Genomic DNA, 18,181 nt, shown 5'->3' with positions numbered 1-18,181 from the left:
CCACACAACCCCCAGGCAAATAATATACTTATGGTGCCTCTGAAATCTCGCTGCAATTCCAAAACATTCAAAATCAGCAATACCAGCACCACAGTGCAGCTAGGTAAGAATGTTACTTGTCCAACATACTGGGACAGTACAATAAAGCATATCATTTCTATGATAAATTCAAGCCATCTATGTAGAATATGTGGTCCAATACTGAGTTAACATGACTGTGTATAATACATACGTATGTGCGTGTCCACACACAGGCCTAAATTCAACTAACCTGGCACATTAGGAGAAACCAGTGTAAGGGCTCCTGCTAGTGCAATGGGGTTTACTCCCTCCCATGTGCCTCCCCCAAATATGCTCTGGAGAGCCAGAAGAACCCCCAGAATAACATGTAGGAGAGGGAGGATTGTTCTGCCTGGCAAAGGAGAAATGCTTGCGCTGATGAAACGATTAGAAGAGTGCAACACTAAATTCCTCCCACAGAACACCCACCTATATTCATTTGAAAACAAGTTGAGCTGGCGAGCATGGGGGAAGGGGGAATACAAGACAGATGACCAGATAACCGGACACACAAGTGTTCAGCTACCAGATAATTATTCAGACTGCCAACATCTGATGGAGGGCTCTGACTGTATTCCAGTGGTGCCATTTACAGGTCTGTAATTAAAGGCCTGTCAGCTTTTTTTCATTATAGACCCTTCAGTGATTTTTTTCACCAGAGAGATTTCCAAGCTGAATAGCAAACGCTATGATGAGGTGTTTTGTTTTGTTTTGTTTTTTATAATCACAAAAAATCAGAGAGGAAGATCATTTGGGTTAGGCATAAAGCAGCAGTTTGCTTACAGCAGTGAACTTCCAAGTGTAGATTAAAGATCTGAAGAAGTACCTAGATATTTAGGTTAGGTATTATGACTGCAGCACTCTTAACTGTCTGGCTAGTTTATCTTCCTGCTTATATACTGCTTTGTTCTTTACACACTCCATTATAAATATAAATACAACATGTATCAATATACAGTGGTACCTCGGGTTACATACGCTTCAGGTTACAGCTTCCACTAACCCAGAAATAGTACCTCAGGTTAAGAACTTTGCTTCAGGATGAGAACAGAAATCGTGCTCCGGTGGCGCAGCAGCAGCGGGAGGCCTCATTAGCTAAAGTGGTACCTCAGGTTAAGAACAGTTTCAGGTTAAGAACAGACCTCCGGAACAAATTAAGTTCTTAACCTGAGGTACCACTGTATAGCACGGTATCTCATTCAATCCTTTATGTTTGTTTTTTTACAACAGCTAATGGTAGCTGATGATACACTGCATGAAGAATCATGAGAATGATACTGCAACTGGATGCATCACCATGTAAAATGTAAAGCAACCCATTTCACCTTGTCATCTGTCAGTCAAGTATATAAAGACTGGCTTTGGGGAGAAGTTTGTTGTTGAAAAGTTCAAAATTACATTCAATTTCATCCTATTAAATGCATGAAATCCCTGAACATTTAGCCTCACATTTCTGAATGCAAGGCTACCCTCAAATATGGTAATGTTAATCATTATTTACGTAGGGTCAGTGACAAAACATCAACAGGGTCTTGACAGAGAAACTGGTGTTCCAGGTTTTTGTTCTGACAGGTATCAAAAAAACCTCTCTCACCCCCCCCCCAAAAAAAGGACAGTCCTTAAACCAATGGGTAGGCAAGCTGTTCTTCACACCTTTGGTCAGCCCCAAGATAGCTGCCACTGCTACTTCTATGTTTCTTAATTCACCAGAAATATATTCAGACTTACTCAGTATATTTTTTTTTAATTATGGAAGTGGCAGATAAAGTAGAATGGGTGGTGCTGGAACTGGTCTGCTTACTTCCTTCTGCCAATTTTACAACACTGGCAAAATTAAAATGCTTGCAGTTGGAGAAGGAAACATGAGATTGTCACTAGAAACCCACACAACTATGAGGATGAACCTTGCTCCCTCTCCAGCTCCGAGGCAGAGGACAGGAGTGGACTTCTCAAAGAGGCAAAGCACAAGACTGAGGACAACAAACTGCTCCCCATCCAAGGACTCTGGTTGCTTAACAAGGCCAGGCAAAAACTGTGAACGCAGAATAAATATCTTGTTGAAATCTTCCCAAATAAATTAACTTGCATTATGGGGGGAAAAAATCAGGAATCTGTTCTTTAACGTATTTTAACCAGGGCATAGAAGTGTAGTGCCAATATGTGTCTGTATGGAATATATGGACAGGCGTTTCATTGAGGGCACGTCACTGACATTATATATGCTCTGCCAAGGGCCAATGAAGGAGACAATGGAAAAGGCCCAGCAGTGGGTCCCTGCTGTATGTGTTTAGGGGGAACAGATTGTGCCACGTATTTAGAGCATTCTTCTCTTTCATGCACTTATCCTTGTTCCTTGGTAGCACCATATAACAGCAGAATACAGTCCCCAGCAAAGACAGATAACAGCAACAATGGATTTTTATACACTGCCCAGGAAAGCCTAATTTATGTGGGTATCAGTCGTAAGAAAACAATGGAATCTGAACTATTTCCAGAACCCAATTCCTTAGGGACGGCCATGACGCCTTTATCATGCAAGATACAGGTTAGAAATTACCTTGAATTACTGTAAATAAGTGTATATGTGGCCTATTTCAGATGCCACTTAAAGAACAGTAGACGAGGAAAGGTTTAACAAAACGATGCCATCATAATTAATGAACACTCAAAGACAGCACACTGAACAATGACAATGCTGATCAGCAATTTCTCTTATCAGTGTTCTGCACCCTCCAGCAGTATAATAATACGCTCTGTGTAATAGAACCCAAGTACATTGAATCAAAGCCCTGTCAAAGCATCAGTCTCCCAATTCTAGAAAGAATGCAATCCAAGAGGCTTTTATTACCGCAGAGAGTCCCATACCGCAAGAACATTAAGAGCTTTAAAGCTGGCCCACTTACCTTATCTCTAAAGATGTGGGCGTTTTGATATATGAAGTCACGATAGCTTTCTGTGCGTACTTTATCCTATTTAAAATAAAAAAGATGTGTTCAGAGCACACATACAGTTTACTACAGTGGAATAAAATGCTTTTGTCACCTTTCCAGTGTCCCCTACCGTATTCCACTTATAAAAAACAAACAGACCAAGTTTTGGAATTTTCTAAGCAGAGACATGTTTAACGGTCCTTTTTAAAAAATAAATAAATCAGGAAGTAGCAAATTCATGTCTACCCTGTTATGACAACATTGGCAAAGTTAGTGGGTATAAATGAAATACTGAAGTTTTGTTGTACCAAGATATAACCCGTCCCGTTTACTCATAAGGAAATATTAAATGTATGGTTCATATATATCTTCCCCCACATTGCTCCTTGAGTGCAGTCCAACACAAATCTTATTGAATATTAGTACCTGGGGTATGAATGATTGAAGTCATATTAAATGAGAAAAGTAATATACGGCTTCTATTTGTAAATAAGGCCACTGGTCAGCTCTAGGTATCAAAGCACGCTGTCCTAGGAGAAATCTTGTTTTCAGCAAATGCATATAAACCAAGAAAGGTACATAGCCAAGTGAATCTCAGAAGCTGTGCAAGTCACTCTACAAAATGCCAAGCTCAGAAAAAGCCTCCAGTGCCCACTCAGCGTGACTAGAGATATACTGGTGTTTTTCCAGTTCGCGCACCTGAATTGATGTAGTACATCAGTACGTGATCTGGCTATGTAGCTTGTCTCTGCAACCAACTAACATCACTCCTTTTAATATGCGTAGGCAGGGAGAAAGACTGCCAGCAAGCCATATGCTTTACTATCCCTGCAAATGGCTAGAGAACCAATCAGCCAAGCAAAGGTTTTTATTTTTAGCTCCTTATGACAGCGGTCAAAAAAAGAAGAGAAGGGAGTATGAAGTGCGCAGAGAACAGCTAAAAAAAGGCAAGAACCTTTGCTTGCATACAAATTGGACACTGCAGCACTGGATGCAATGCTAAAACGCTGAAAGTACAATTCTCTGCAGCAACCAATATTCCAGAGCTTGAGCTTGTAAAAGCAAAATAACAACTACAGCTAGACTACCATATCTGTAAGCTTCTGTAAATTTATAAATAAGAATTTGAGAATGCAACATGAAATGGTTGTTTATAAAGATTTTAACATATTGAAAAAACAAGCAACCTTTAGGTTACAAATCTTCTATGGCAGGTGTGGAGAACTCTTGTCCTTCCAAAAGTTGCTGAACTACAACTCCCATCATCACTGACCATTGGCCAGGGTTGCTAGAGCTCATGGAAGTTGTAGTTCCGCAACATCTGGAGAGCCACAGGTTCCCAACACCCTATATAGGGCTTTAGATATCTAAAAGGACCACCTCTTGCATGAACCCAGGTGCTGTCAAGAGCTGCAGCCATCAGGAAAGGCCATGCTATGCATCTCTGTGCCATGTGAAATGAAGAATGGAAACGTGGGACTGGTCCTTCCCATCAGCAGTGCAAGGTTTATGGAACTTACTGCCCTATAATATCTATCTCACTAGGCATATGCAGATAGCAAGTAAAAAGAACCTTGGTTGAATGTGCATTTTATAGCGCATTGTGGTGTTCTTGATGCTGTGTACTTTATACTATTGCTGGAAAACTGACCAGTTGCCTGACCTGGTATAAGGCAATCTAGTTCAAGAGTCTATGCTGCCTGGCAGCAGCTCCCCAAGGACCGGGTAAGACATTTCCCCAGTCTAACCTGCAGAAGCCAGGTACTGTGTGCAAACAGTCCCATAACTAAGCTATGCCACTTAGTTATGGTCCTTGCCAATTTCAAATTGTTGTTTAATTATTGTTTCGTATCACTGATTGTAAGACATCTTGAGGATTCAACTTGGGTGGAAGGTGCAAGTTATAAACAAAACAAAACAGAGCATTTCTGTATTGCTTACTGCAAACATCTGAAGTGAAGTGATTCATTTGGGTCTCTTTTAATGCTCATTTTTGAGAATTAGGAGCTATTTACTTATTTGCATCCACTACTTGGACACTCTATTACGTGAGACTGCCTAAGATTAAAATTCTCTTTGTCTGTCACAAGAGCAGTCAACTGTGAATCTCTCAGACTTCCACCCTCACTACTTTTTGCTACCTGAACTTAATCAATAGATTTCCAACTGCTGTCTTCACTACATGCACGGCTGCCCATGAAACCTCTAGTCATTTATTTTGGGGCACTGTTAACTCCTCTTTCCCCCCTCCATCAACCACTGCTCCCTGTACTTCTGTGAAGGAATAATATTCCTACACAGTAAAAAGCGGGAAGGGGAAAGACAGGGAATCCATTATATATGTTAAAGCCCAAATTCAAGTAGAAAATCAGACTATTTACAATGCTGCAACAGCAAAAAAAACTGGCAAACCTGGGTCCTTGTGCAGAACAAATAGGGAAGTGCTTAAAACATAAGCAATATTTTCCATTTCAAACATATAAACGATAGTCTTACAAATCCAGTGTTAACAAGTCTGCCCTCCCAAACAATGGAAAAGGCATGTATAAACATTTAATCCTGCTTTCCCCTCCAAGATATATATAAAAAATTAACACTGAGTTAACACATCTAAATTAACACATCTGAGACCATGTGGAGCTTAATCACCCCTTAATTGCACATGAAAGGCTGTAGCTCAATGGCAGACCACATGCTTTGCATGAAAAAGGTCTTACGCTCAGTCCTCAGAAGCTTTATAAAGGGCTATATAGAATGGATATTTTGAATCGCCTTTCAGGCTAAGTCATCTTCGTAAGGTGGTTTACATATTATTTATTAGATTTATATACTGCATTTTATCAAAAGATCTCAAGGTTTTTCACAAGATAAAAACACAAGTAATTAAAACAAAAACAATAACTTCCCCTTCCCACACACATGTAAAAAGACTGTAGAGTATTAATCAGCCAAAGGCATGGACGAGGAGGAACATTTTCGCCTGGCACATAACGATATATCATGAAAGCACCAGGCGAACCTCCCTGGGAACAGCATTCCAAAAATGGGGAGCACTGCAGAAAAGGCCAGTTCCCGTGTTATTGGACCTCACATGGAGGAGGCACATGAAGAACGGCCTCAGAGGATGAACACAGAGTTTAGGCAGGTTTATATGGGGAGAGGCGGTTCTTGAGGTATTATATATAGTCAATTTTTTAAAAAACCCAGTAAGATTACAAAACACTAAAACATAATAAACAAAATGGAAGTAGCAAAAATAACCATTAGATAAACCAACAGATTAATACTTCAACACCAAACTGAACAGTTTTTAAAAGATGGCAACATAAAGTTATCTATATGCAGACTGTAATAAATACAGTGGTACCTCAGGTTACAGACACTTCAGGTTACAGACTCCGCTAACCCAGAAATAGTACCTCGGGTTAAGAACTTTGCTTCAGGATGAGAACAGAAATCGCACGGCAGCAGCACAGCAGCAGGCCCCATTAGCTAAAGTGGTACCTCAGGTTAAGAACAGTTTACGGTTAAGAACGGACCTCCGGAATGAATTAAGTTCTTAACCTGAGGTACCACTGTAGGACTTCAGAGCTCTTCCAAAGACTTGCAAGTAAGGGTACTGAACATGTTTCTCAGGAAGGATATTTCAGAGTTGCAGGGACAGCCTAGCAGCTCTCACCGATGGATCTGATATTGGGGCCTCTGATGCCAGCCTTAAGGCTTGGGCAGGTATGTGAGTACAGGTGGTCTGTCAAATAGCCTTCCAGGTTATGTACGTTAGCCCTTTAGGAGGACCGCAAGCCTGTCCAGGATCACTTCTGTTCTACCACCCAGATCAGCAGATTTCTTGACCCACGATGTCTTTGTCTTGTACATTTGTTTACCACCATCTATCTCCAAGGTGCCCGAAACATCTGCTCAGGGCTTCTTTCACTGTCTTGGAACTGACAGATGCAAAAGAGCTGCATGTCATCCAGATACTGATGACAACCTCAGCTCAGACTTCTGGAATGTTGATCCCATGCTAACTTGCCTTCAAGCATTCCCTGATCTACAATAATAATAAGCCGGGAACCTGGGTCCTCCAGATGTTGCTGCTCTGCACTCCTCATCACCCCTGACCATGGGCAATGTTGACTGGGAGTGATGGAAGATCGAGTTCAACAGCACCTAGAGAGTGACAGGCTCCACTACCCCAATCTTTTTCGTATATATTGAAGATCTAAACCTACAATAGGCCCTGCACATAAATGAACTGTGTAAGCAGGGATCTGCAAGACCCAGAAGGAAGAGGTGGGATATTTTCCATTGTAACAACTGAGTAGCATAAGAGCAAAGAATAACATAGATCAGAATCTAGAGTTCCAGTGACTTAACAGAACCTAGCATGTTAAGTGCTTTCAGTTTTGTGGGAATGTTCAGGGTGGCAGGAGAGGATATATTGCTTATTAATATCCTTCCTAACTTGCACTAGCAAGTTCCTTTACTTAGCAGAGTGAATTCCCCTTTATGGATCAGAAAACTAGTTGCAAACTCACGCACGTTTCTTAAGACAATTCGCAATTCAATCTGGCTTGTCCAGATTGAAATGTGTTCTAATTTCCTGGTAAGAGCCCTTGAATCCCTCCTAAAAGAATAAAGACACCACAGTCTTGTTCATAAGCAATAAAAAGAAAACTTACTCACGATCAGGCAGAGCACAGTGTGATCCCTGAAGGCAGGCTTAAAGTTACAAGCATATACAAAGAGGTTTACCCCATATGTGGGTTGACCTAATGACTGCAGTTAGCAGCCCAGGATGTTTGCAGGACAAAAGGAAGATGGTAAAGAGGAGAGAGATTGGCAGCATGCCTTGGCCTTTTACCAGGTCTGGAAACGTCACAGCCACCCACTAGTCACATGCAAGGAAGGGTGCTCCAGGCCGGGAGGAATAGGAAGTTTCGACTGGCTGGACGAAAAATTCCCTTGCATGTCCACTCTAGGAAAACAAGGAATGTTGTACTTGACTGGTCTCAGGGGATTACGTCCCACAAGTTTCACCTGCTGCCTAATCCTACGTGGATTTTTCTATATTACAATTATAGAGAATAGATATGTTGTTGCATCTTATTGTAAAACCCCCACGAAATAAAATTCTGATAACGGGGTAGCATAACACACACACAGGGTATTTTTTCTAATCTCTTGAACAAAAACATTTCTGACAAAGTTATGGATTGTTCTCATGAACAAAGTATATTTCAGGCCATCAGTAATTTCATCTTTCCGTTTCAACCATCTACTTTTATAGCCACACGGACCTACCATATCCAAATGAGCCAAAAGTAATTATATCCAAAGTATCTTCCATTATGGAGATAAACAGAGTTGACTGTTTTCATTCCTGGCCAAATTGTTTTGGTGCTGCACTGCATCCCTCTGCAGGGAATCCACAAACCTTTACAACTGGCTTTCTGGAGAGTGTAAAGGAAGGCTAGACTGTGCATGCCCCTTTGCATCTGGAGCCTGGGTGCTTATTCTTCCGTAGTGTTCCCCCCTTCATGCTTTTATTGTGAGTTTTTAATTTTATTTTTTACCTTTGCTTTGACCAGAGCAACAACCAGGAAGTACAGTCAGGGTTAAAAATGCAGCTAACTATGCTGCAGTGTACTTATGGACAAACCCCCATGGCTTCCATCTTTATGGCGATAAAGACATGCTTCTACTGGTTTGTTGACCTTTATCATCTCTTCATGGATCCCGTAGTGGCCATATGAGCTGAAGTAAACATCTTCCTCATCCTCTTTTAGGTCCGCAATGGCGCCACTTCTGACTTCTGTGTTCATCACGAAATCCTGGGCAAATTGTCTGTAATCAATTTGGAACATACCCTTGAGACACGTTAAGGAGACCATAAAAAGGAATGCGGGGAGGGTGTGTGAAGAGAGAAAGCATGCAAGTTTCACGGGGCTATCGTGGATCTGAAGCATGCTGAAGCTCCCCCTGCTGGCTGCTGTGCAAGACGCTGCAGCGTACAAAATTTGTATTCTCTTTGCATGCTAGCCTCAGTATTTTTCCACATTTCAGATACCCTAGAACTCATGATTTGGAATCCTGACTTGCTATTTTCACAAGATACCTTCAAGATAAAAAGCCTTCCACATCAAGCCATTTAAAGTAGATGCTATCGTTAACCTTAAAAGCCACAACTATACCAAGGAGGACGCACTTTTGAAGGTGTTCTTAAAAGGCAGGCAAACAAGCGGAGAAGCCAGGGATACAGATCCCCCAATTACCCAAATGGTATAGTACAAGATGTCCTTATTACGTATAATTGAAAATAATTAGCAATAAAACAGAAAATGATCTTTCAAGGACAAGCAATCGGCTATGGGAAAAGAAAAGGCAGCCATAAAAAGTACCATGTTTTCAAAGCGACTGTAGTATGCAGCTGGAAGAACAGCTCACTCACTTTAACAGCGCAATCCTACAGCAGCAGGGGACAAAGGATCTGTGGCAGAAAAAGTGCCAAATTCAAAGCCCTGCTGATTTTATGCAGCTACGACAGATGAAGGCAAGGGGGCTGGACTGGCATACCCCCACCCCAAGAGAATGTTGCCCGAGGTCTTTGGATCCAAAGAACACTGGAGGGCTTGGGGTCCCCAATGCCCCCCTGATCTATTCCAAGACACCTTTTTGCTGTCACTACCACTGGAGAACTAATGACAGTATGGTGGCCATTTCCATGCCCACCACGTGAAGGCGTGTAAAAGTGAATCTCATTCACCATCCATGGACCTCCCTCTCCGTAGGGAGAGAGAAGGTCCACATTTTAGGGATGGACAGTCCATCACTCTAAATGCTTATTTGCTTTTTCATTGTTCATTTTTCTATAATACATTTAGACATTACTGCAGCAGTCCAGATTCTGTAAAGCCATTCTGAACCTGATGTGGCAATACTCCCCTTGCCCCCCAATTTATTTGCTGAACAAATCTGAAAGCAGTGAGAAGATCTGCTACCACTTCCAAATCAATGCCTAAAATGAAAGGTTTTAAATAACCTAATAGAACTTTTTTAGGTTGTGGAAATAATAAATATCTACTACTTTTCCTGATTAGATTCTGGGATGTGTTCTAAATGATCAGATATTTCCTATATATGTGTATAAAGTCTGCCAGTGGAGCGCTAAATCTCCAACAATTCCTCTGTGTTGGTGAATATAATTCCTTTGTAGAATTAATTTCTCCATTAAGTTCCAGGTTTTTTTGCAAGAGAAGGGGGCAATAAGTTGAAGAAGAGACTAGAGTAGCTGTGATCAGTGCATTATGAATTGAAACCATGGATTGTAGAAACAGCAACTACACCTTTCACTAAGAAATACCTCATCAAAACACTTAATTTTGGAGTTTCAAGTAGAACGTTTTTAAACAGCTTCTTCCAGTGCTGTAAAGCAGACATGCTGGTTTAGAATCCGGTTAACCACAGAGGTGGGAGGCCAATTAAAATGGTCAACCCCTAGAGACTGATGGATTGAAAGGGATTTCTGATGCCTCTGAGGGATTATAGCTGGCCATTCTGCTGATGGCCTGATCACTTCTGTGCTTCACGGATTAATGCAGGCGCTCCTAAGGCCTCCCCCCCCCAAATGATTCCCAAAAGTTCCTTGGCTGACTGACGAGCTATGTTTATGGTGCCTGGCTGATGTTGCTCAGTGCCATCTAGCAGAGCCTTTCACATCATGGTCCTCAGAAAGTTACAAGAAGCCATGGAAGCCCACTGTGATCTGTTTGTGAAGAACTTTGCAGATAAAATTGTTCAGATCCATTTTGACTTGGACTCCAGTTTGCCAGTAGAGTAAGGAATCTGTCTGGTGGGCCTGGTGTTACAAATCCAGAGATTTGGGTTGCAAAATCCTCAGCATATACCCAACTCGCCCTCTCATTTTCATCTGATCCTAGGGAAGGAGCTGCAAGGCTGAATTGTGCTGTAACTCTGGAGGACTGGATAGGCTGCAAAGAAGTTGAAACTTAATGCAGACAAAACAGAACTATTTGTAGGTTGACTGTGTGACTCGGCACTAAGTTCACAGCCAATTCTGCATGAAGTTTTTTCTCTGAATGACCAGGTATGCATATTTGGAAGATAGGGAGGTATTCCTCAATCCAGATCTCACATTTGTTGCACATGGAGTTGTTTACTAAGGGTGTCCTTTTTCAAGCTTTGGCTGCTGTGCCAGGCACAGTCCTTCCAGACAAAACAGGCTTTGCCTTCATGGTTCATGCTCTAGTGACCAGCAGTTTAGACACATGTAATTCTGACAGTCTATGCGGGGCTATTCTTGAAAAAGCATTTGGACACTTCAATTACTGCAAAATCACAAAAGTCAAAATGCTGGCATGAGCTAGGTGTTTTGATTCTATCATGCCATTTCTATAGGCTTAGTTAAAAGCACTGGTCTAAATATTTAAACCCCGTAACAACTTGGGAACTGCCTTCTACTGTATGTTCTTTCCCGCATGTTCCAATTGCCATCTGGGGTCCCGCTGCAAATCCCTCAAACTTGGAAGACAAGGCTGGTAGGCCAGCTAAAGGTAGAGACTGTTGTGGCTCCTACCCTATGGAACACCTTGCCAAGGAAATCCATCAGGCCCCATCACTATACTGCTTCAGGCAGCGGGTGAAGGCCTGGTCTTTTTTTACAAAAAAGGTATTTCCCTACTTGTGTTAATTTTGCTGAATCGGCTTTTAGGGATTATACCTGTTGCTCCATTTCTTCTACTTTATCTTAGCTGCCTTGGCTCTCCCTTGGATAAACAGGAGAGGTAGATCTTTTAAAAACTAAAAATAAAGTAAAATGCATCTTTCCCCTCCACATAACACCTCAGGAAACATGATGTGCAAATCCCCCATTTATTTATTTATATTTTATTTTAAATTTCGTGCAAGCGCTTTCACTCTTCTTCTTCTCTAACAGTAAGCACCGAACGTTACTTCCAAATCCCCCACTTATAAGAATTTTTAACTTTCAAAATAGAAAGAGTACTGCAGGAACTGCCATGTCTGTGACATCCCTACACTGTGGAATAGGAATGGCAGCTGTACTACAGTATTTGTTTGCAGAAGCCTGCTTCTCAACAACTTAGCCAGAGACTCGGTTTCTCTGTCAACACATCCATTCAGATGAAGCATCATCCTGCTGAGTTTCTAGTGGCCTAAGCGCTAAAAGATGCTTCAGTCTAATAGATACTAGAGTAAAAGGCTCTCTGGCCATACCTCATTTTTTGAAGATCTTCTTGGGCTCTGGCCAATGCTGCTTCTGCCAGCTCTGCTTTGTGCTCTGCATGTTTCAAACGCTCAATGGGAGACGAAGTCTCAGTTAGTCCATTAGAACAAAAGATGTCAGTGGAGTCAAGGAGATCTTCTATATCTGGAAATGAACCAAGAGAATTTATCACACAGTGGGCAAATATTAAGAGTTACTGAGTGTTTGGGATCCAAATAACTGCATGACTTGTTCTGTACACCAATAAGGCTATATTTATTACTACATTTTGTAAGTCTATTTATATCCCATCTTTCCTCTAAGGTGCTCAATCTAAACACAGAATGCCATCTGTGTTCATCTGAAGATATGAGAGGTTTTTCTTGGCCTAGAATATATCCGCCCTTTAAACCATCAGTATATAAAGTTGCACATTTTCATCATCTATAAGTATACACATTTAAAATTAAAAAGAACCCTACCAAACTGGAGTAAGAGGTCATCTTCCAGGACAGGCTTCAGATATTTTTCTTCCTCCCAAGGAAATGGGGTACTGATAGAACTAAAATACTCTACAGTTGGTTTCTGAAATAAAAAATGAATATTCTGTATAACGTTCTTAACATGTTTAAACTATACTTAATGTTGTAAAAATATCCTTATAGTCACCGCAGAAGGAAAATAATGAAAAAGTCTGGTATCAAACCTTAACTGAAAGCTTGGGCAAGTAACTGTAGTGTTCCAAAATGCTGAATCTTTCTTGCTATTTGTACGCTAGACCAGCCCAATCCATTTTGGCACCCACCTGAGGTGGATCCCAAAATGGTGCCCCCCATTTTGGTGAGGGAAGAACTACAGCAGGAATAAGGGGATTTGTGGAAATTGACATCAGAATCTGCTGTCCCTGAGGGTTCTTAAAACTGTATTCAAGCCCTACCAGTAGCATAAAATGACAAAAAACAGTATATATGATACACATTTGCCATACATTCTACAGCTTAACAGACCCTTTCTCTCTTCCCACAGCACATCTTACCATACCCAAATCTGGAGCCTTAATATATTTTACATATACAAATTTAACTAGACAAATTGTAAATATGGGAACAATGGATAGTAATAGCATGTTTAGAAAAAAGTGCACCGTTTCCTCATAAACCTATTACTAAACTTTAAACCAATGCTGACTAGCATGGCTTTGAAGAGACATAAAGGTAAAGGGACCCCCGACCATTAGGTCTAGTCATGGGGTTGCGGCGCTCATCTCGCTTTATTGCCAAGGGAGCCAGCGTACAGCTTCCGGGTCATGTGGCCAGCATGACTAAGCCGCTTCTGGCGAACCAGAGCAGTGCAAGGAAACGCCGTTTACCTTCCCCCCCCCGGAGCGGTACTTTTTTATCTACTTGCACTTTGACGTGCTTTCAAACTGCTAGGTTGGCAGGAGCAGGGACCAAGCAACGGGAGCTCACCCAGTCACGGGGATTCGAACCGCCAACCTTCTGATCGGCAAGTCCTAGGCTCTGTGGTTTAACCCACAGTGCCACCCGCGTCCCCTTGAAGAGACATAGCATAGTATAACTTAACTTTAGTCAGATAATACTCGGTAACTTACTTCCAGCCTAATGAAGTTCACTAGCTTGATGTAACCATAGAAATCGAGTCCTAGAAAAGAGAGAGGAAAACAGAAGTAGTGTGTTTGGTCAAGCTGAAATGTCGGTCAACATTTTAATCTATTTACCACTGGAATTCAAACATGGTTGTTTCTTTCTGCTGAACTATTTTATTCCATATTATGACCTCTAGACTTTTTTTAATATCACCCTATAGAAGACTGCCAAGTCTCTCTTACTGGCTCACACTTACAATACATTTGAGTGTTTTTCTGTTGTAATAGCAGGCAGTTTGCCACCACACAAAAGGTATTTCATAGCTCACAGATACCATTTACAATAGTATTAAGCAATTTTCTTGTAGTCCAGATCCAGACATCTCTCTCAGGCTCAAAAGTTCCAGTATGTATACAGAGCTAATCCACATAGACTTGATGACAAACCCATTTGTGTACATGGAACTGTAGACTGCTCATCTTTAGCCTCCAAGATCTGTTGAATGTCTAACACCAACAATCTTGCTTGTCACACCCAACATGGTAGATTTTGCATGTTTCTGTGTTTGGCAACTTATACTGTAGTGCTAATGAACCAATCTTTTATTTAGATTAAGATGCTTCAAATAATGCTATTCAGCTTCCCTTATTCTCTCTTTCTGCTTCACTGGATAGAATTATTTCAATCATACTGAAACAGAAAACAGTAAGACATTCATTCAAGCACTTAAAACAGTTTAACTAAGGACACTTAAAGTACAGTGGTACCTCGGGTTACATACGCTTCAGGTTACAGACTCCGCTAACCCAGAAATAGTGCTTCAGGTTAAGAATTTTGCTTCAGGATGAGAACACAAATCGTGCTCCGGCGGCGCAGCAGCAGCAGGAGGCCCCATTAGCTAAAGTGGTGCTTCAGGTTAAGAACAGTTTCAGGTTAAGTACGGACCTCAGGAATGAATTAAGTACTTAACCTGAGGTACCACTGTATACGTAAAATCGTTTCCCAGTGCTCTGAAATCTGGGTTTTATTTCACAGGTTAAGACCCATTCATCAATTTGTAAAATGTAAACTTGCAGCAAAACACAAAATAAACTTACTGTGTTTATGAGCCAGATTTCCAATATTGAACCCATGATCTGATGTACAATGGCAAAAAGTATCTTCAGCTGAACTGAAAGATCTTGGAAAACACAGTTCAAATGTTGTAGAAATTGTCCAAATGTTATGTTAAGCTTTTTAAATACGACTTTGACAGCAACAGAAAACAAACTACAAGCTCCCGAAAAGTGGGAAAAAATCTAGCTGCGTAGACAATTTGGACAATTATCAGTAGATTGAGCCCAGGAGTATAAAAGTGAATAATAAATGCTTAATAGAAACTGGAAACATATTATTGTATTGCAGTAAAAACTTCAAAAATTAACAGGAAAAAGCAAGGAGAGATGGATGGAAACTAGTGGCATTTAAGAAGGATACAGTTAAGCAGGTGGCTGCTGCCTGTGCTCCTTTCTTGCTTGACAAACCCTTCCCAGAGTAATCATTATTCCCATTTTTACTGTTAAACAGCTATTCCCCTGCACAAACCCATCCAACTTTGTGGAAGTCATTAGAGTTATAATGCTGGCAGTTACCACGAAAGTGAACAGAGAAGCTGACCAGTTTGCCTTTACATGGGATGGAGGTACCTGTGCCCCTTCAGATGTTACTGCAGTGTAACTCCCATCATCCCCAACAACTTCAGCCCCTCATCTACATTATAGCAACAAGTATAAAACTTAGATCTTTGCACTCCTTGGATTCTTTTGTATTGACTTAGACAGCACCAGCACCTCTCTACTAAAAAGGGGGGGGGGCTTAAAAAATACAACAGGATGCTTTGACATCTATTATATCTCCGGGAGCCGAAGGCGTTTTGTAAGACGACGTCTTGCTTTGATAAGACTTCTTCCTTGCAAGTTTAACAACTACAGGTATTCATTCGGATTTGCAAGGGATGTCACTTCTTGGCAGAGCACCTGCTTTGCATGCACAAGATCCCGGATTCCACCCAATGGATCTCCAGGCAGGGCTGGGGGAACGACTCCTGCACGAAACCCTGGAGAACTGCTGCCGATCAGTGCAGACAAAGCTGGATGGGCCAATGGTCCGAGCAAGGGCAGCTTGCTCCGTAACCTATATAATTACTGTTGTTGGAAGCTCCTGCGGGGGAGGGGGAATGAGAAAAAGATGTAGAGCTGCTGGAGCCACTGCTGAGATCAAAGCAAGAGCTGAGAGGCTTGTCGGGGTGGAGAGGCGGAGACTCCCCTCCGACCCGGGGGCACGAGGCAAACGGAACCGAACCTGTCGCAGAAGAGGCACGAGGCCAGCGCGGGTGCCTTCGACTCGTCGTCTTCCTCCCAGGCGCCGTCGCTGCCGCCGCCGTCGTCAGACGAGCAAGGCTCGCTGTCCGGACCATCCCCTGCCTGCATCTCGCCTGCGAGGAAACGAGAAGAGGGATGAGCCGCGGGGCTTGGAGGTTCAGCCCCGCCGGGACCTTCGGACGGAGGAAAGAAGGAACCTACCAATCACCACAGCTGCCCGGGAGCTCATGGCCGGCCGGGAGGATCCTTGGAACTCCGCCCCTCTTCCCGGCGAGGCGGACTGGAGCACGTGCGGCTACCGAGAGCACCCAAACTTCCGGGTTGGCACTTCCGGCACCTAGAAGGCGGGGCGTGTGCGAAGCGGGGGGAGGAAAGGGGGAGTCTACGGCGGGCCTAGTGAGCCAAACTTGATAAGTGCGCGAGTGTTTGCTTTGTTTTTGTACCCGCGGTGGGATTTGAGGGGAGGCCCCGATAAACTGCCCTGCATCCCTAACTCTTGAGGATTATGAAGTCAGGCGGGCAGCGGAGGGGGTTGTTTCCATGGTTTAAGTCCACGACGAGAGAGATGACCGTTGAAAGGAAGGCCTGAGGCGGCCAATCTCACGCATAAATTGCTAAAATTTAGCGGTTTAATAAACAATTTCCCCGCTCCAAGCCTTTTAACTAGCTTGCGGTTAAATAACATTGAACCGCAAAAAGCGGCTTGAAAGAGCTCGTCCAATGAACGACGTCGGCTTTTCGACTGGTAAACATGACAAAAAAAAAAATCCCTTATATACTCTATATAAATTTACTACGACTTCATTTTAAAACTGTGTGGCAGAAACAAATACCTTAGGGTTTTCTGTTGCTGTTAATAACATAGGTGTCAACTTTTCCCTTTTCTTGCGCGGAATCCTATTCGAAATAAGGGAATTTCCCTTAAAAAAAGGGAAACGTTGACAGCTATGGTTAATCGGTGTTAATCTGCAGTGCTGGTTCGTGTGACTTTTTTGGTGTTTTATGATTGGTTTGTGGCACACAGCAAAACTAGAAACATAATGAATTGAAAGAAAATGTTTAAAATAACTTTTGTAAAAACAAACAAACCCAGAAGCCTTTTATTAGGAATTGTAGGTACCGACATTCCAAAGGAACAGAAAAGACTTTGCATGTATGTGACAACAGCAATGCGGATGCTACTAGGCCAGAGATGGAAAGAAGACAAAGTCCCTACCAGAGAGGCGTGGCAAGCCAAGCTGTTGGACTATGCCGAAATGACAAAACTGACCGGAAGGCTCAGAAACCAAGAAGAACCAAACTTCAATGAAGAATGGGAAAAAATTATAATTTATCTAGGAGACCATTGTAAGCAGATGAAAACCTGAGCAGGATTTTAATAACACTTGTAATGTAGCGAATATTATGGATAATATGGAAAGATATGAAATATAGACTATGAAATATTATGCAGTTGAGAAGGTGGACAGTAGGATCCATGGAGGGGAAGGTGGGAAGTCCAGAGATTTGGAGAAATCTCTAGATAGGGATATGTAATTTGGATTGTTATAATTCTATATTTGTAAAATAAAATAAAAATTAATATCTGTAAAAAGGGATGCTTGAGTTGGGGCGGCACCTTCCCATTCATATCGGGTGACGAAACAGGATGGCACTGTCTTTGCCCATCCCTCAAAAATGCCATCTAAGAAGAGGAAAGGAATTCCTGCACCAGGGCACTTCCCCTCCCCTCCCCTTCTTGAATGTACACTCTAAAATGGAAGACCCACAGTATGAGACCAGGCTTATAGCACACAGTCAACTCAAGTGAAGGTGACAATCTTCTTGTCATTGCCCCAGTCCCATCCTTGAAACTACAGTCTGTAAAGAGGAAAGAAGGAGACACTCTAAGTAGAACAGGAGGAGAGAACTGCCTTCTACTGAGCTCATTCACAGGACTGTCTTAAGCATATGCAGCGCTGGGGTGCAAAGATCCATCCG

At 42.1% G+C, this 18,181-nt stretch overlaps 1 protein-coding gene across 1 annotated transcript in view; it reads right to left on the bottom strand.

The window, feature by feature from the left end:
* Positions 1-17,193, bottom strand: part of PRMT3 (protein arginine methyltransferase 3) — a 58,905-nt gene extending 41,712 nt beyond the window's left edge. Inside the window, exons 1-8 of the mRNA XM_083464562.1 lie at positions 16,403-17,193; positions 16,182-16,314; positions 14,939-15,021; positions 13,847-13,896; positions 12,717-12,819; positions 12,246-12,399; positions 8,708-8,837; positions 2,964-3,029 (exon numbers count right to left, since the gene is read on the bottom strand). Of these exons, the coding sequence (XP_083320688.1) occupies positions 2,964-3,029; positions 8,708-8,837; positions 12,246-12,399; positions 12,717-12,819; positions 13,847-13,896; positions 14,939-15,021; positions 16,182-16,314; positions 16,403-16,430 (747 nt within the window). The 5' untranslated portion in view covers positions 16,431-17,193. The remainder of the gene's footprint in view (positions 1-2,963; positions 3,030-8,707; positions 8,838-12,245; positions 12,400-12,716; positions 12,820-13,846; positions 13,897-14,938; positions 15,022-16,181; positions 16,315-16,402) is intronic.
* Between the last annotated feature and the right edge of the window lie 988 nt (positions 17,194-18,181).

Source organism: Podarcis liolepis, assembly GCF_965112155.1.
Source record: "Podarcis liolepis genome assembly, chromosome: 1".
Lineage (NCBI taxonomy): Eukaryota > Metazoa > Chordata > Lepidosauria > Squamata > Lacertidae > Podarcis > Podarcis liolepis.
Note: the sequence above shows the minus strand (reverse complement) of the source record. Positions and strands in the feature narration are given on the sequence as shown.